Consider the following 19,809-nt stretch of genomic DNA (forward strand, 5'->3'; position numbering starts at 1 on the left):
GCCTGGGTGACAGAGTAAGACTCCATTTCAAAAAAAGAAAAAACAAAAAAGCTATAATTTAATACAAAGAAAAACATTTGAAAACATGCAATTACATGAAAATTAAACAACCTTCATCTGAATGACTTTTGGTAAATACTGAAATTAAGGCACAAATCAAGAAGTTCTTTAAAACAAATGAGAACAGTGATAAACACACCAGAATCTCTCCAACACAGCTGAGGTTAAAAAGGGAATTCATAGGACTAAATGCTCACAACAAAAGTTAGAAAGATCTCAATTTAACAACCTAACATCATAAATAAAAGTATAAGAGAAGCAAGAGCAAACAAGCCCCTAAGCTAGCAGGAGACAAGAAATAACCAAAATCAGATCAGAACTGAAGGAGATTTAGACATAAAAAGTCATACAAAAGACCAAGAAATCCAGGAGTTAAATATTTTAAATAAATCAATAAGATAAACCACTAGGCAAGATTAGTGAATTAAGAAGAGAAGATTCAAATAAACACAATAATAAATGACAACGCCTGTAATCCCAGCACTTTGGGAGGCTGAGGTGGGCGGATCACAAGGTCAGGAGATAGAGACCATCCTGGCTAACACGGTGAAACCCCTTCTCTACTAAAAATATTTTTTAAAAATTTGCTGGGCATGGTAGTGGGCACCTGTAGTCCCAGCTACTCGGGAGGCTGAGGCAGGAGAATGGTGTGAACCCAGGAGGCGGAGCTTGCAGTGAGCCGAGATCGAGCCACTGCACTCCAGCCTGAGAGACAGAGCAAGACTTCGTCTCAAAAAAAAAAAAAAAGAAATGACAAAAGGGTCATTACTACTGACTCCACAAAAAATACAAATAACTACTGAAGTCTACTATGAACATCTCTATGCACACAAACTAAAAAAATCTAAAAGAAATGGATAAATTTCTGGGCAAATACATTCTCCCAATACTAAACAAGAAGAAATTGGAGCCCAGAACAGAAAAATAACAAGCCCCAAAATTGAATTAGTAAATAGCCTACCACTCAAAAAAAAAAAAAACCCCAGGACCACACAGATTCACAGCTGAATTCTACTAGATGTACAAAGAAAAGCTGTCATTATATTTTCTAAAATTAGCTGGCATTATACTTTCTAAAACTATTACAAAAAATTGAGAAGAAACTCTTCCCCCACTCATTATATAACAGCAACATTCTGATACCAAAACCTGGCAAAGATAAAACAAAAAAAAGAAAACTCAGGCAAAAATTCTTCATGAACACTGATGCAAAAATCCTCAATGAAATACTGTAATATTGAATCTAGCAGCACATCAATAAGCGAATCTGCTATGATCAAGTAGGCTTTATCCCTGGGATGCAAGGTTGGTTGAACATACGCAAGTCAATAAATGTGATTCATCACATAAACACAACTAAAGACAAAAACCACAAGATTATCTCAATAGATGTAGATAAAGTTTTCAATAAAATTAACACTCTTCATGTTTAGAACCCTCAACAAACTAGGCATTGAAGGTACATACTTCAAAATAGTAAGATATCTGTGACAAATCCACAGCCAACATGCTGAACAGACGCAAGCTGGAAGCATTTCTTCTTTAAATACTGGCAAAAGAAAACGATGACTTCTCTCACTACTTTTATTCAACATAGAATCGGAAGTCCTGGCCAGAAGCAATCAGGCAAGAGAAATAAATAAAAGGTATCCAAATAGGAAGCGAGGAAATCAGACTAACCTTGTTTGCAGATGACATCATTCTATATCTAGAAAACCCTACAGTCTTGGTGCAAAAGCTCTTTAGACTGAAAAACAACTTCAGCAAAGTTTCAGGATACAAAATATATGTACAAAAATCAGTAGCATCTCTGCACATCAACAATATCCAAGCCAAAATCCAAATCAAAAAACAATTCCATTCACAACTGCCACAAAAAGAACAGAATATCTAGAAATACAGCTAACCAGGGTGGTGAAAAGTCTCTATGACAAGAACTACAAAACACTTCTTAAAGAAGTCAGAACTGACACAAATCAAAAACTATTTTATGCTCGTGGACAGAAAAAAATCAGTATCATTAAAATAACCATACTGCTCAAAGAAATATATAGAAATAATGCTATTTCTATGAAACTACCAAAAACATTCTTAACACAACTAAAAACCATTTTTGAATTAATATGGAACAACAAAAAAAGTCCAAATAGCCAATGCAATCCTAAGGAAAAAGAACAAAGCGGCTGGGCACGGTAGCTCACACCTGTAATCCCAGCACTTTGGGAGGCCGAGTCGGGCAGATCACGAGGTCAGGAGATTGAAGCCATCCTGGCTAACACGGTGAAACCCCGTCTCTACTAAAAATATAACAACAACAACAATAATAATAATAATAGCAGGGTAGAGTGGCACATGCCTGTAGTCCCAGCTACTTGTGGGGCTGAGGCAGGAGAATTGCTTGAACCTGGGAGGCAGAGGATGCAGTGAGCCGAGACTGCGCCACTGCACTCCAGCCTGGGGAATAAAGCGAGATTCTATCTAAATCAAAAAACAAACAAACAGACAAACAAAAAAAGAACAAAGGTGGAGGCATTGCATCACATTACCCAACTTCAAACTATATTTCAGGGCGACAGAAACCAAAGTAGCATGGTACTGGTAAAAAGCAGACTGATAGACCAATGCAACAGAATAGAGAGCCCAGAAATAAAGCTTGCACATCTACGACGATCTGATATTCGACAAAGCTGACAAGAGGAACGTAAGAAGGATTTTGTTTAATAAATGGTGCTAGAATAACTAGCTAACACTATGTAGAAAACTGAAACTGCACCCCTTTTTATACCATACACAAAAATATACTCAAGATGAATTGAAGACTTAAATAAAAAATACTGTATGTTGACCTAAGAAATACCATTCTAGACATAGGAACTGGCAAAGTTTTACGATGAAGGTACCAAAAGCAATTGCAACAAAAGCAAAAATTGATGAATGGGACCTAATTAAACTAAAGAGCTTTTTCACAGCAAAACAAACAAATAAAAAACAAAAAAAAAAAAACAGTCAGAGTAAACAGACAATCTACAGAATAAAAGAAAATACTGGCCGGGCGCGGTGGCTCACGCCTGTAATCCCAGCACTTTGGGAGGCTGAGGCGGGCGGATCACAAGGTCAGGAGATTGAGACCACGGTGACACCCCGTCTCTACTAAAAATACAAAAAATTAGCCAGGTGCGGTGGCGGGTGCCTGTAGTCCCAGCTACTCAAGAGGTTGAGGCAGGAGAATGGCATGAACCCCGGAGGCGGAGCTTGCAGTGAGCCGAGATCGCCCCACTGCACTCCATCCTGGGCAACAGAGCAAGACTCCGTCTCAAAATAAAAAAGAAAGTATTTGCAAACTATGCTTCTGACAAAGGTCTAATATCCAGAATCCAAAAGGAACTTAAACAAATTTACAAGAAAAAACAAGCAACCTTATTAAAAAGTAGGCAAAAAACATGAACAGATGCTTGTCTAAAGACATACATATGGCTGGCCGGGCGCGGTGGCTCAAGCCTGTAATCCCAGCACTTTGGGAGGCCGAGATGGGTGGATCACGAGGTCAGGAGATCGAGACCATCCTGGCTAACACGGTGAAACCCCATCTCTACTAAAAAATACAAAAAACTAGCCAGACGAGGTGGCGGGCGCCTGTAGTCCCAGCTACTCGGGAGGCTGAGGCAGGAGAATGGCGTGAACCCGGGAGGCGGAGCTTGCAGTGAGCTGAGATCTGGCTACTGCACCCCAGCCTGGGCACAGAACAAGACTCCATCTCAAAAAAAAAAAAAAAAAAAAAGATATACATGTGGCTAACGAGCATTTGATGAGTGTATCTTTCTTATCACTAATAAGTAGAGAAATGCAAAGAAAAATCACGAGATACCATCTCACACTAGTCAGAATAGCTATTTAAAAAGTTAAAAAAAAAAAAAAAAAAAAAGGCCAGGCGCAGTGGCTCACACTTGTAATCCCAGCACTTTGGGAGGCTGAGGCAGGTAGGATCCCTTCAGGTCAGGAGTTTGAGACCAGTCTGGCCAACATGGAGAAACCATGTTTCTACTAAAAATACAAAAATTAGACGAGCGTGGTGGTGCGCACCTGTGATCCCAGCTACTAGGGAGGCTGAGGCAGGAGGATCATTTGAACCCGGGAGGCAGAGGTTGCGGTGAGTCAAGATTCTGCCACTGCACTCCAGCCTGGCGACAGAGCAAGATTCGTCTCAAAAAAAAAAAAAAAAAAAGAAAAAAAAAAAAAGAAAAAAATGACAGATGCTGGCAAGGTTGTGGAGAAAAGGGAATGCTTATGCACGGCTGGTGAGAGTGTAAATTAGTTCCACCATTGTGAAAAGCAGTGTGGCGATTCCTCACAGGACTAAAAACAGAAGTACCATTTGACCCAGCAACCTTCTAATTGGGTATATATCCCCAAAAATATAAATTATTCTACCATAAAGACACATGCACATGCATGTTTACTGCAGAAATACTCACAATAACATACATATGGAATCAACCTAAATGCCTATCAATGGTAGACTGGATAAAGAAAAATATTGTATGGCTGGGCACGGTGGCTCATGCCTGTATTCCCAGCACTTTGGGAGGTCAAGGCAGGTGGATTGCCTGAACTCAGGAATTTGAGACCAGCCAACGCCACATGAAAAAACTCCATTTCTACAAAAAATAGAAAAAGAAAAATTAGCCAGGCATAGTGGCACGCACCTGTAGTCCCAGCTACAGGGACTGCTGAGGAGGAGAAGCTAAGTTAGGGGAGCTGAAGTAGGATGATTGTTTGGGGAGCTGAGGTAGGAGGAATGCTTGAGCCGAGGATGTTGAGGCTGCAGTGAGCCAACATCATGCCACTACACTCCAGCTTGAGTGACAGGGTGAGACCCTGTCTCCCCAATAAATAAAATATAATATTTAAAAATATAGGCCAGGCACAGTGGCTCATGCCTATAATCCCAGTACTTTGGGAGGCTGAGGCGGGTGGATCTCCTGAGGTCAGGAGTTCGAGACCAACCTGGCCAACATGGTGAAACCCTGTCTCTACTAAAAGTACAAAAATGAGCCAGGTGTCATGGCAGGCACCTGTAATCCCAGCTACTTGGGAGGCTGAGGCAGGAGAATTGCTTGAACCTGGGAGGTGGAGGCTGCAGCAAGCAGGGATCGTGCCACTGCACTCCAGCCTGGGCGACAGAGCGAGACTCCATCTCAAAAAATAAAAGGAAATAAAACAAAATAAAATAATTTAAAAAATAAAAATATACATGGTGGCAGGGCACAGTGGCTCACGCCTGTAATCTCAGCACTTTGGGAGGCTGAGATGGGCGGATCACTTGAGGTCAGGAGTTCGAGACAAGCCTGGCCAACATGGTGAAACTCTGTCCCCACTAAAAATACAAAAATCAGCTGGGCGTGATGGTGCATGCCTGTGATCCCAGCTACTTGGGAGGCTGAGGCAGGAGAAATTGCTTGAATCTGGGAGGCGGAGGTTGCAATGAGCCCAGATTGCAAAACTGCACTCCAGCCTGGGTAACAGACCTAGACTCCATCTCAAAAAATAAATAAATAAAATAAAATAAATGTGTGTGTGTGTGTGGCGCACGTGTGTGTATAAAATATATATGGTATATAAACATCATGGAATGCTGTGTGGTTATTTAAAAAAAAAAAAAAAGAACAAGATCATGTCCTTTGCAGCAACATGGATGGAGGTGAAGCCCATTATCCTTAGAAAACTAATGCAGAAACAAGAAACCAAATGCATGTTCTCATTTGTAAGCGTTAAATAACAAGAACACATGGACTCAAAGAGAGGAACAACAAGCACTGAGGCCTAGTTGAGGGTGGAGGGTTGGAAGGACAAAAAGAATCAGAAACAATACCTGTTTGATGCTATGCTTAGTATCTCAGTGACAAAATAACCTACACCAAACTTCCATGACACAATTTTATCTATATGATAAACCTGCATGTGTATCCCTACAACAAAAATAAAAGGGAAAAACTTGATTAGTTAGGGAGAGTGCTATGTAGGTGAAAAGACTGGTTTGTGCTACAGATGGCAGCCCAGGTGGGGCTGTACTGATTTATTTCTAGGTCCATGGAGGCAGGTCAGATTATGAACAGGTGGCCCAGAACTCTGTAAGCAGGTGGAGAAAAAGAGGTTGCTGCTAGAGATTGTGTCTGGGAGTAGGAACATTCCAGGAGGCTTGTGCACACTTCTGTGCATTTCTGGGAAGAAACACTGGGATCAGAAATGCTGTGGTGAAGTTCCTGAGGGTGGTGCCTCATTCTGGGAGGGATGTGGACATGTCCATGTCTAGAGGGTGTGTGAGTGGGTGGGAATCCCGTGGTGGCACCTGTGGGAAAAGAGGGTCTATCATCAGAGATCGTTCCAAGTTTTCATCCTTTCTTACCCTAAGAAGACACCTGGAATCACAAGACAATGGACAGTGTAATGGACTGTGTACGGGAGAGCACAGCCTCCCATTCCCAGACACCCAGAGTTTTATTCCAGGCCAGGCCTCCAAGATATCTTTTTTTCTGGTACTGAATCTATAGTTCTCTGAGAATCAAGCAATTCTCCAGCACCAACTCATTGTCTAACATTTGAATTCGACACCACCCAGAGTCAGCACAGACCCTGATTCAGGGCTCGGTCCCCACAACATTGTTCTCACTGCAGATGCCAGTCACAAACCCCATGGGCCCATCTATGCTTCTGAGCTTTTTAAAAATTCAGGACTTTCAAAACCTCTTTGAAGTGTAATAATTGGACAGAGCTACTCACAGAACTCAGCAAACACTGTAGTTATGTTTATCGGTTTATTATAAAAGATACAATCCAGGAGAAGTCAAACGGAAGAAATGCATAGGAAAAGAAAAGAGGTGGGAAAATAAAAAGCACATGGATAATCCTGGAAAACAGCTGTGATTAATAAAATTCTCTATCCTTTGGGTGCTCCAGAAACACGAAGCACATGGAAAGAAACACCCTTCCCATTAAGACTTAGATGGTGCTCTCTGTTCTTACCTGTCACAGAAGCCAGACATAGACTGCACGTTTTCTTCTTGCTCTCATAAAAATATTAGCTGAATTTATCTTCAGTGGTAAAAATAAAATACTTCTGTCAGAGGCATATAAACCAGAGCCTATTGGGCTGCATTCCCAAACAGTTAAGGCATCCTTTTTTGGGGGGGTGGGGTGGGGGGACGGAGTCTTGTTTCTGTCGCCCAGGCTGGAGTGCAGTGGTGTGATCTCAGCTCACTGCAACCTCTGCCTCCCCGGTTCAAGTGATTCTCCTGCCTCTGTCTCCCGAGTAGCTGGGATTACAGGCACCCACCACCATGCCCGGCTAATTTTTGTATTTTTTTTTTTAGTAGAGATGGGGTTTCATCATGTTGGTCAGGCTGTCTTGAACTCCTGACCTCATGTGATCCGCCCGCCTCAGCCTTCCAAAGTGCTGGGATTACTGCTCACGGCCCACAGTTAAGGTATTCTAAGTCGTGTAATAAGATAAGAGCTTGGCACAAGATACAGGTCATAAAGACCTTGCTGATAAAACAGACTGCAGTAAAGGGGCCAGCTAAAACCCACCAAAGCCGTCCTCACTGCTACACTCCTATCAGCGCCATAACAGTTTACAAATGACAGGGCAACATCAGGAAGTTACCCTATATGGTCTAAAAAGGGGAGGCGTAAGTAATTCACCCCTTGTTTAGCATATAATCAAGAAATTACCACAAAGTGGTCAACCAGCAGCCCTCTGGGCTGCTACGTCTGTGAAGTAGCAATTGTTTTATTCCTCTGTTTTCTTAATAAACATGCTTCCACTTTACTCTATGAACTCACCCTAAATTCTTTCTTGCGTGAGATCAAAGAATCTTATCTTGGAGTCTGGATTGGGACCACTTTCCTGTACTTCCATATCAGACCTCACTTAAATTTATCTCCTTCCAAGAGGCTCCTGGACTTTGGGCTACCCTCCGTCTGAGCCAACATACAACCCCATTCTATGTCACTTCTAAGAGCATGCTGACTTCAGGATAAAACATTCTCTGATCTATAATCTGATTTTTTACCCTCCATTTGCCATTCCCCTCCCATCTTTTTTCTAATCTTGTTTGCTCATCCCTATGAAAGAAAGCCCTTGTCATCACCTGAGGTAAGGAGTTGAGACCAGCCTGGCCAACACGGTGAAACCCTGCCTCTACTAAAAATACAAGTATCAGCCAGGTGTGGTCGCGGGCGCCTATAATCCCAGCTACTTGGGAGGCTGAGTAACGAGAATCGCTTGAGCCCGGGAGGTGGAGGTTGCAGTGAGCCAAGATCGCGCCACTGCACTCCTGCCTGGGCAACATGAGTGAGACTCCATCTCAAAAAAAAAAAAAAAAAAAGATTAAAAAAAGAAGAAAAAAGAGAAAGCCTTTGTCTGCCTAAACTTTGCAATCCTTAACGCTCTTATGGTTGGTACTTCCTCCTGTTGCAATACTCCTTGATAATTCAATTTTCTTTTTTTACACAAATCTAACTTTGTTCTATTTTACAAAGTCTAAAAACTGTCTCAAAACAAGGACAACTTTATCTTCAGTGAGATCCTCCCAGTCCCCTTCCACCTTAATCCTAACTGCATCTGCCTGTGGGGCCCCAGCAGCTTTCCAGGGCTCTGTAGCTTCTCTCAGGATAAAGGCTCCTTCCATGGCTGGGGTGCGCAGGCTGGGACACCTGCAGGGGAGGCTCTCAGAAAGAACTAACTGGACCTTAAAAAACCTTCTTTTGCAGGCTCAATACTAGCCTTAGCTTGGAGTCGCTGGGCTCAAGCTTTAATTTCCATGTCAGAGTTATTCACTTGGTCTTTGAAAAGTGTTTGAAAAATCCAGCAAAATTATTCAAACAATGTTCATATAAAAACAAGGCAATTTTGGCCTGGCACGGTGGCTCACACCTGTAATCCCAGCACTTTGGGAGGCTGAGGCGGGCAGATAACGAGGTCAGGAGTTCGAGACCAGCCTGGCCAATATGGTGAAACCCCATCTCTACTAAAAATACAAAAATTAGCTGGGCATGGTGGCGTGCGCCTGTACTCCCCGCTACTCAGGAGGCTGAGGCAGAAGAATCGCTTGAACCCAGGAGGCGGGGGCTGCAGTCCAGCCTGAGTGACAGAGTAAGACTCCATCTCAAAAAAAAAAAAAAAAAAAAAAAGGCAATTTTACAATGCTTACATTTCATACCTCAATAAGAAAAGCAAAAGTATCTATTCCTTTACAAATGTATTATTTTATTATTTCCATTAAAAATCATGTAGTTGCCGGGTGTGGTGGCTCACGCCTGTAATCCCAGCACTTTTGGAGGCCGAGGTGGGCAGATCACCTGAGGTCGGGAGTTCGACCAGCCTGACCAACATGGAGAAACCCCGTTTCTACTAAAAATACAAAATTAGCCGGGTGTGGTGGCACATGCCTGTAAGCCCAGCTACTAGGGAGGCTGAGGCAGGAGAATTACTTGAACCTGGAAGGCGGAGGTTGCGGTGAGCTGAGACTGTGCCACTGCATCCCAGCCTGGGCGACAAGTGTGAAACTCCATCTCAAAAAAAAAGTCATGTAATAGGCCGGGCACGGTGGCTCATGACTGTAATCCTAGCACTTTGGGAGGGGCAGACTGACAGAGCTCAGGAGTTCGAGACCAGCCTGGACAACACGGTGAAACCCCGTCTTTACTAAAACACAAAAATAGCTGCGCATGGTGGTGTGTGCCTGTAGTTCCAGCTACTTGGGAGGCTGAGGAAGGAGAACTGCTTGAACCCAGGAGGCAGAAATTGCAGTGAGCCGAGATTGCACCATTGCACCTCAGCCTTCGGCGAGACTCCGTTTCAAAAAAAAAGAAAAAAAAAATCATGTAGTAAACAATTAGTCATATGGGAACAACTTGTAGGAGGTACCAGGTTTCATCTAAAACATTTATCATTACACTCTGAAATAAAGATAACAGGATATAGAACAGAGATATTCACTGTCAAAAATTTACCCTGAAAAAACAACTGATGTTTTCATGAATTCATGTAACCCACCTATTATCTACAACATTTTCTTCTGGAAATGTATTCATTTTCTACAGCCAAAATGGAAGCGAGATTTTCCCTATTCTTTTCCTTGGTAACATTCCAAAATCTAAGCCTTGGAATTCTGTTTGAAATCCATAAAAAAAAATAATATGCCTGAGAAAATTCCTAAACTCACTCTAAGAAAGAAAAAGGTACATAAGAATTTTTAACAACAAAAAAAAGATTAGATTTTTCTGAAACCCACCTCTTTTATGTCCTTTGTAAATATTTTCTTACCTTTCAAGCTCTACTAATAAATTGCAATTTAGAGTTAAAAAATTGAAGTCAATGTAAGTGAACAAATCTTTTCAAAGTGACAAACCCAGGGAGTGGCAGTGCTGATAAGAAAACAGATGTGTCTGACTCATGTGTCGAGTTCAATCACTTGACAGATTTTCCCACCCATCTTGCTCATTTAAGTACTCAATAACCACCCTCTCCGGAGACTCTGCACTCTGTTCCAGTGAGTGTTCCAAGTGCATTTTACTTTGCAATTTCTTGCCTCACATCACTGGGGGTCAGGGTTTCTTTTGCCTTTTGAGATACCACCTTTTTTTTTTTTTTTTTTTTTTTCGAGACGGAGTTTCGCTCTTGTTGCACAGGCTGGAGTGCAATGGCACGATCTTGGCTCACCACAACCTCCACCTCCTGAGTTCAAGCGATTCTCCTGCCTCAGCCTCCTGAGTAGCTGGGATCACAGGCATGCACCACCACGCCCTCCTAATTTTGTATTTTTAGTAGAGACAGAGTTTCAACATGTTGGCTAGACTGGTCTCAAACTCCTGACCTCAGGTGATCTGCCCGTCTTGGCCTCCCAAAGTGCTGAGTTTGTACAGGCGTGAGCCACTGTGCCTGGCAGAGATACTACTCTTTTTTCACAAATTGTAGAGAATCTAGGGGGCAGGGGCAGAAATTATTTCTGTTTTCAACTCAATACCAGCATCTGATTGGCTGACCAGCAATGTGTCTGCAAGAAATGAAAGTTGGGCTGGGCGAAGACAATTCAAACATCTGAAGGGGTTAGGTTTTCAAAGGAAGAGCACACCAGGAAATTCCTCTCAGCCCCAGGGCATCCACCTGGTCCCTTAAGAGGCTACACTCTATACCACAGGTTGTCCTATGGGAGAGAATGACCCAGGAGTTAATATTCATTAGACAGTCTCCCAGACATAGCCATGACTGATACCTTGGTTTATTCAGACAGTACTGAAACCCAGGACCAGGAAAAAAACTAAACGGTGGCTGAGGACACATCACCCCACAAAACTTCCAAGAAAAACCTTGATGCCAAAACAGTCCCATGAGATCTCTACGCCAAGGGAAGATAAAAGGAAAAGACACAAAGATTGTTTTACAATACAGTGTCAGAAAATTATTCCTTGCTTTCCTCTTATGGAAAATATTTATAAACAGAAAACAAATCTCTTTAAATGTGCCATCCAATGCTTTGTCAAAAAATGTTTAATTAAAATACGGTATCAAAAACGTACACTGAAAGACTGAAAGGAGCTGGGCACATTCCTCAGCCCCGGGCTCAAAACAAACAAGCCCAGTACAAACACATCCCATCCTCCCATCCCACCACATATCGCCATATATCTCTCAAACCTCCTGAGCCCAGTACAAACACCACCTGGAAAGTCTCCGATAAGGAGACAGCCGTTCAAAGTTTCACTGAAAGCGCGGGAACCAAAAGAATTCCTTTGTTCCCCTGTAACTGTCGGGCTATAAAAAGCAAACACTTGCATTGTTCAGGGCCCTCTTGTACCCTGTGGAATGGAGGGACCAGGTTCGAACTTGTAGTAAAGATCCTTGCCACTTGGCTTTGACTCTGGAGGTCTTCTTTGGGGAACAAACGGTCTGGGCATAACAGGACAAATAGTTAATAGTGTGAATTAGGGAGGGGGAGTTGGCATTTGGGATTGTCAGGAGGAAATGGAAATTCTGTATTTTACTGCAAACCAGAGTCAGGCTGGAGGAATAGGGGGCGTGGGGGCAGACTTGAGACCCTGCTTAGAACACCTATGAAAAATGCAGGGGAAGATCACTTTTGTGTAGGGAGTGAAAATAGTTAAATGGTAGGCAATTCAACTGAGGTGGCCGTAGTCCCTGAATTCCTACTTTTAAAAAATCTAACTCAAGACCGGCGCGGTGGCCCACGCCTGTAATCCCAGCACTTTGGGAGGCCAAGATGGGCGGATCACCCGAGGTCGGGAGTTTGAGACAAGCCTGACCAACATGGAGAAACCCCGTCTCTACTAAAAATACAAAATTAGCTGGGCGTGGTGGTGCTTGCCTGTAATCCCAGCTACTCGGGAGGCTGAGACAGGAGAATCACTTGAACACAGAGGCGGAGGTTGCAGTGAGCTGAGATCGCGACACTGCACTCCAGCTTGGGCAAGAAGAGCGAAACTCTGTCTTTAAAAAAAAAAAAAAAAACTAACTCAAAAAAAAATTTTTTTTTGTAAATTACTACATTGGGGAAAACAAATACAGGGTTAACAAACTATAAACTGGAATTAAGCTCTGATTACATAACCAGGAAAGTTTGTATGCTCAACACGGAAATTAAGAAACTACGTAACTCTACCTAACCGATTACTGAATTTGCGGTTTTGTATCATGCAGTCTTTCATTCAAGTTCCTCCAAAGGACCACAAACTACATCCCACAGCTGGGTGCTTTACAATTTTAGAACCACTCTTTGATTAAATTATTTAATATTTTGCGGTGACTCCCCTTTATTTTTTATTTATTTTTTTTGAGATAGTCTCATTGTGTCAACCAGCCTGGAGTGCAATGGCACAATCTTGGTCTCCTGGGTTTAAGCGATTCTCGTGCCTCAGCCTACCGAATGGCTGGGATTACAGATGCCTGCCACCACACCTGGCTAATTTTTGTATTTTTAGTAGAGACGGGGTTTCACCATGCTGGCCAGGTTGTTCTCGAATGCCGGACCTCAGTGATCCGCCCGCCTCCCAGCAAACTGCTGGGATTACAGGCGTAAGCCACCGTCCCCGGCCACTCCCATAGATTTTCAATAGGAGAAAATAGGAACTGGGAACCCCACAGATCAAAGCTCTTCCCGCTCATGAACCCGCACCCCAAGTCACGATTCTCTCCGTGGTTCCTGCACAATCTGGGAGAGACTGCGGAATTGCGCGTGCAGAGCTGCCCAGACAGGGCTACAGGTCAGGGCACAGTCGCTACGGAGTGAAGAGACAGGATGCCCAGCGCCCGGCTATCAGTACAGCCGCCATCTTATGGTTGAAGGGGACTGAGGCCCAGCTGGGCAAGGAGAACTCCGGGCGCAGATGGTGGAGCAGACTGCGCGGAGACCTAAGTCCGCCACAGCCACTTCCCACGGTTCCGACCAGCCCCTCCCCCGCCTCGGGATGTCAGACCCGGCACTCACCATTTCTAGACTGCCAGGGGGTCCTGGAGTCTTAGCTCTGGATCGCCCAATATCTGCAGGTCACAGGGTCACACAAGCTGGGCCTCTAGGAACAAAAGACACAGAAATGAAGACGAGACCTGGAGATCTGGAGACAGCCACAGCCAAACGCCCCGCCATATTGCGGAAGCCGTCCTGTCCGCTCCAGCTGCGTGCCTGATTGGATTGTCCCCAGCCCAGCGTCCCTGATTGGATGCTGTTTAAGACCCACCCACTCAGGCCCTGAGTGACAGAAGGTGTGATCAATTGCTGGGCTGAATGAAGAGTAACAGCCTAGCTATAGCGTTTTCAGGCAGGCTTTCCTCTGAGCTGAGCCAGGCCCACCCTAGAGGGTGTTTGCATTGAACCTTGTGTATAAGGTCATAGGCATTTATAAATAATATACTATATGGCTAGTCACAGATGAAAATAATATAATAACAATTACTTTGAAATTTTAGCTTTTATCACCTTCCTGGCTTCTGGTCCTTTGAGCAGGCCCAGCCTAACATTTTAAAAAGGAGGCAGTCCTCTGAAATAAAATGTGAGCCACATGTGAATTTTTAATTTTCTAGTAGCCAAACTTTAAAAAGAAACATGAAATACGTGGAATTGATTGTAATAATGTAACCCAATATGTTTAAAATATTGTCATTTTAATATGTGAGCTACGTGGAAGGAAAATATGTTGGGCCCCCAAAATTACTAAGGAAAACTCAAGCTGAAAACTAAAGGCTAATCACAAACTCAAAAGAATGTAACCACCTATCTGTGACCTGGAAGCTCCCTCCAGCTTCATGTCTTCCTGCCTTTGCTTCAAGTTGTCCCACCTTTCCAGACCAAACCAATGTACTTCTTTCATATGTTGATTGATGTCTCAAGTCTCCCTAAAACGTATAAAACCAAGATATTCCCTGACCACCTTGGGCAGGTGTCCTCAAGACTTCCTGAAGCTATGTCATAGGCGTGTTCTCAACCTTGGCAAAATAAACTTTCTAAATTAACTGAGACCTGTCTCAGATTTTCTGGGTTCACAGCAATATGTAATTATTAAGGCACTATATATATTTTTGGAACTAAATCTTCAAAACCAACTCTGTATTTTACTTTTCTAGCAAATTGCAGTTCAGACCAGGCACATTCCAAGCACCCAGGAGCCACACATGGCCAACAGCTACCACGTTAAAGTGCAGCTCTGATGTCAGGTGGGTGGAGGCCCTGAACATCCCTTTTCTGCCAGAAGTGAGGGGACAGCTTCTCTCTACTAACATCTATCTTCAGTTCTGAGGGTGGGACAGATAGTGGCCATAGCAAGGGCAGAGGGCAGCAAGAATAAAATAACCACAGGTAGACCACTGCTTGCCACCTGTGGTCCACCCTTCATTCAGAGATCAGACAGTGAACAAAAGATTCTGGGGCCCCAGGAGAAGAAAACTCTGTTTTCAGGTCTGTACACAGTCTTAACCTCCAACTTTTAGATATGAAGAAAACAAATTAAAGGCAAACTTATTTTGCTATTTGGCCTTGGCCCTAATGGTCAGGCTGTGATTATCTGTTTTCTCCTGTGGTGTGGGGTACTGTGTGAGTAAAAGCACCAATCACACACATACATGTCTACCTGTATTTCTGCATTACCCAACATTGTCTTAGGAGACATACAACTTCAAATCAGGAGAAAAAAAAAAAAAAAGTCAGTACCTTTAGGGTGTCCACTGTCAGAAGGTAACTAGTAATCAACCTGTCACTGAATCCTGGCATTCCATCTGCACAGGGTACATGTATTAGTTAGCTATTGCAGCATAACAAACCATCCAAAACTTATTTGCTTGTAATTGAGATGTTCAGCCATTTAGGCTGGGCTCAACTGAGCTCCTCCAGACATGTATCATCAGCTGTCTTTTCACTAGGCAGCTGTGTTTCTGGGAGTGAGCTTCTGCTTCTGGGACTGTCAACAGGGGCACCTTACTTCTCCTCCCCATGGTATCTTATTTTCCACCTGGCTAACATGGGCCATCATGGAGATGGCAGCATTCTGAAAGAAAAACAGAAGGATTCAAGACCATTCGAGCCTAGGCCCCAAACTAGCACATTATCATGTTTACAGCTTTCTACTGTCCTGAGCAGGTAAGGTCAGCCAGATCTATGGTTTGGAAAACAAATTCTGTATTTCAATGGCAACAGCTGTGAAAGCACCTGGCAATGGATATAGGAGGCAGGAAAACTTGCTACGATTTTTGCAATCAGTGTCATTCTGCCTTTTTTTGCATATGTGGTTCATACAACCTCTTTCGCATCAAGAAACTTGTCCAAATAACCACAGCTACTAACTGGCTGGGTTGAGACTCAGTATCAACTGTTTTGTTTTTGTTTTTTTTAAGATGAAGTCTTGCTCTGTTGCCCAGGCTGGAGTGCAGTGGCACAATCTTGGCTCACAGCAACCTCCATCCACCTCCTGGGTTCAAGCAATTCTCATGCCTCAGCCTCCTGAGTAGCTGGAATTACAGGCACATACTACCACACTCAGCTAATTTTTTTATTTTAACACAGATGGGGTTTTGCCATGTTAGCCAGGCTAGTCTCATACACCTGACCTCAAGCAATTCACCTGTGTTGGCCTCCCAAAGTGCTGGAATTACAGGTGTGAGCCATTGCACCCCGCCTTCAGGATCAACCGTCTCTGACTCCAAAGCCCATGCACCTCCATAGATTAAACTGTAATACTAAAGTAGCTGCCCTAGACCTTTGAAATCCTGGAGAGTGAAACTTCTAAAATAGAAGCCAGATTCCCTTTATATTTGTGTGCATATAGCACTGTTTATTATTGAGAATAATCTTGTCAAGAAATTGCAGAAGTACATGGTGGCTCACACCTGTAATTCTAGCACTTTGGGAAGCTGAAATAGGAGAATCACTTGAGCGCAGGAGTTCAAGAGCAGCCTGGGGAACATAGTGAGATCCAGTGTCCATGAAAAAAAAAAATTAAAAATTAGGCATGATTTTGCATGCCTGTAGTCCCAGCTACTCAGGTGGCTGGGGCAGGAGAATTGCTTGAGTCTGGAAGATTAAGGCTTCAGTGAGCCACGATTAGTTATACCACACTCTAGCCAGGGTGGTAGAGTGAGACTCTGACTCAAAAATAATAATAATAATTATTATTATTATTTGGGAAAATAGCTGTGGAATGAGTTTAGAAAAATCAAAGCTCAATAACACATTATTTATTTTCATCATAAAAAAAATTTGAAAATTTGTAAAAGAAGAAAACTTTAGAAAAATTAAATTTAACAGAGTTTAAGTGAGCAAATCGTGATTTGCAAATCGGGTAACCTATGGATCCAGAGTAGGCTAGGAAAGACCCCAGCACAGCCACATGTTGGTAAAAGATTTATGAACTAGAAAAGCAAAATGACATGTAGAAAATGGAAGTGACGTTCAGAAACAGCCAGATTTATTACAGCTTAAGATTTGTCCTATTTGAACATTAAGTTTACTATGTAAAAAAAAACAAAAAACAAATCCTATTCACCAAAATTAAACATAAAAGAGGGAAGCTTTAGGCTATAACTAATTTAACAATTTCTCCCTTTTGTCATCTTCTCAAGTTTGAGACCAAAACTTTAGACATTAATATCACTTTGTCACCATCAAAAATGTACTTATTTGGACTCAAATCTGACTGTGAAATAGCAGAACTGTGGGTTTGTAAAGTGGAAATAAAAACTTCAGCTTATTATTTTGAAATGATTTGTATTTGTTTTTTAAAGTGTTAGAGTACAGGGGACTTCCTTGTGTTGAAATCTGCTATTTACAGAAGAAAAACAAAACCTGGCCAGTTTTAGAATCTACCTATTGCCTTAAATTTTTAGTTTAATTATGTCACATCTAGCATGAGTGACTCATTTTGGTTTGGTTTGGACCTAGTACATAAGCTCCGTCCAGAATTATGGCCTCCAATAGTTTTCTTTAAAAAATTCCCCCTATTTGGTTAAGTTCTTACATAGGTCACAGTGTGACCAAAACTCGGTTCTTTAGTGCCACTCTCAGTTTCCACTATTTTTGTTTTTTGTCCTTAGCATGTCATTCATAGGTTGTGGTGTCTTCATAGTCACATATATCTTTGAGTTTCTGTCATTCCAGTTAAAGAGAGACCATTTGACATTCTACAAATGACTATATTCAAAAGTTTATCTTTTGAGAGAATGCAGTAGGAAGATTACTAATTTGACTATCAGGAGGATAATACCAAGAGTTTGAAGCATGCTTTTCAGCCAGGGTCCCCATGAACAACCAACTAAAATTAAATAGATCAAATAATTAGCTAGATAAATGGTCTACTCATTTCATCTAATCAGCCTGTTCATGAATCATCTACAACTGCATCTCTATAATACCTGCTGTAGTTCTCCATAGGCAACTATTAGCGACTGCACAGATATATATTTATCCAGTAAGTAATCAAAAGAAATTATATTTGGCACAACTTTGTGAGAAAATTTAAAGTCTCTTGTGTAAGCATAGCCTTTATGGATAATTTGCTATAGAGTCCTATTGAGAGGGACAAATTTGTAACCATTGCCTCATTTACTCTAAACAATGATACCCATTCAGAAGAGTAATGGCCTCTGGGCAATGCTCTTTAACCTATTCTGAATAAGTTCTTTTTAACTTATGAAATAGGTTAAGAGCAGTGGACCAATATTCTGTTTTTGGTATTGTGAGAAAACAAATGTTTCATTAAAACTTCTCACCCACATTGGCCCTTCCTCTTTTACCTTTCAAGGAATAAGTTTCCTCATATATAATGTTGACTGCAAAATTCTCTACATGTAAGTATACCCCCATGAGTGCACACAAGAGACCACTTTTTAAAATTTCTGTTGTCTGTAGAACCATAAACAAACTGTGAACTAAGAGTGTCATGATAACGAGATGTCTTGATTTTTGATCTTGTGAAAAAAGCTATCTACATGGAGACGGCCATCTGCTTTTGAGGACAAACTTTCCTGGTTAGCTGTACCTTAACATCTCCTGTGGGTTTACAATTGCAAGAGTTTGGAGGGGCTCTTCTAAGTTGTGAGATTATCAATCCAATGTTCAAGGTCTTGAAGTCTTGCTTCAGTGTAGGTGGCAGGCAGATTCAATCTCTGGGTTCTTGATTATAAAGGGTTTTACTCTCCTCAGTCAGTAGACTAGTAAAGGCTTTCTTCACCTGGTGAAAATGTGGTCTGCCATAATGCATTAAAGCCTTGTTGAATTTAGTAATGTTAGACGTTAGTAGCAGAAGACGCATGAGGTTCTATGACGCACATAGGCCTTCTAATGACTATTTTATAAGGGCCAACATATTTTTTCCATTCTAAGTGAATCTGATTGTCATCAATCTGCAATTACAAAAGCAATCTAGTCAATTTAGTTAGCTTTGCTCGATACTATTGTATCTGTAATACTGTGGCAGGCCAGACCTCACTAACAATTGTTTCAGTACTGACTGAGTGGTTAAGTAAAGTATTAAAAGCCAGTGACCAGCCGGACGTGGTGGCTCACACCTGTAATCCCAGCACTTTGGGAGGCTGAGGCAGGCAGATCACGAGGTCAAGAAATCGAGACCATCCTGGCCAACATGGTGAAACCCCGTCTCTACTAAAAATACAAAAAAATTAGCTGGGTGTGGTGGCACGCACCTGTAGTCCCAGCTACTTGGGAGGCTGAGGCAGGAGAATGGCTTGAACCCTGGAGGCAGAGGCTGCAGTGAGCCAAGATCGTGCTGCTGCACTCCAGCCTGGTGATAGAGTGAGACTCTGTTTCCAAAAAAAAAAAAAAAAAAAAAGCCAGTGACCTTATACAAAGGCTGGGATGTAACAAAAGTCCATCAAGAGTTTCGCCTAGGCCTTTCCTGGGCCTTATAGGATTAAACAAGTTTTATTGGGAGTCTGAAGAAATTCCCCAGGCCTCCACAAACAAGTTTATTGGAGATCTGAAGGAACTCACCAAACCACTGTGATTTAGCAGGAGGCAACATAAGGGTACTCACCCCAGCACCTGTACCCATTTAGATTAAGTAAATTTACTGAGGCTGCAGGGGAAGGTCTTCAAGACTCAGACCTTACTTACAGATTAAATAAAGGAAGTTAATCACTTATCTCTTTAGTTGAATGCACACTTACATGTAGACATATAGCTTAGAAGGTACATAAGCTCTGGAAAACGTTGTAATTTTGAGTTGGTCTGG

The 19,809-nt window shown here is 42.3% G+C and overlaps 1 protein-coding gene across 1 annotated transcript in view; it reads right to left on the bottom strand.

Annotated features, from left to right (window-relative positions):
• Nucleotides 1-13,581, bottom strand: part of LOC103234264 (uncharacterized) — a 322,907-nt gene extending 309,326 nt beyond the window's left edge. Inside the window, exon 1 of the mRNA XM_073016737.1 lies at nucleotides 13,563-13,581. Coding sequence (XP_072872838.1) covers nucleotides 13,563-13,565 — 3 coding nt within the window. The 5' untranslated portion in view covers nucleotides 13,566-13,581. The remainder of the gene's footprint in view (nucleotides 1-13,562) is intronic.
• Nucleotides 13,582-19,809: the final 6,228 nt, after the last annotated feature.

The sequence above is a fragment of the Chlorocebus sabaeus genome, chromosome 6 (assembly GCF_047675955.1).
Source record: "Chlorocebus sabaeus isolate Y175 chromosome 6, mChlSab1.0.hap1, whole genome shotgun sequence".
In the NCBI taxonomy this organism is placed as follows: Eukaryota; Metazoa; Chordata; class Mammalia; order Primates; family Cercopithecidae; genus Chlorocebus; species Chlorocebus sabaeus.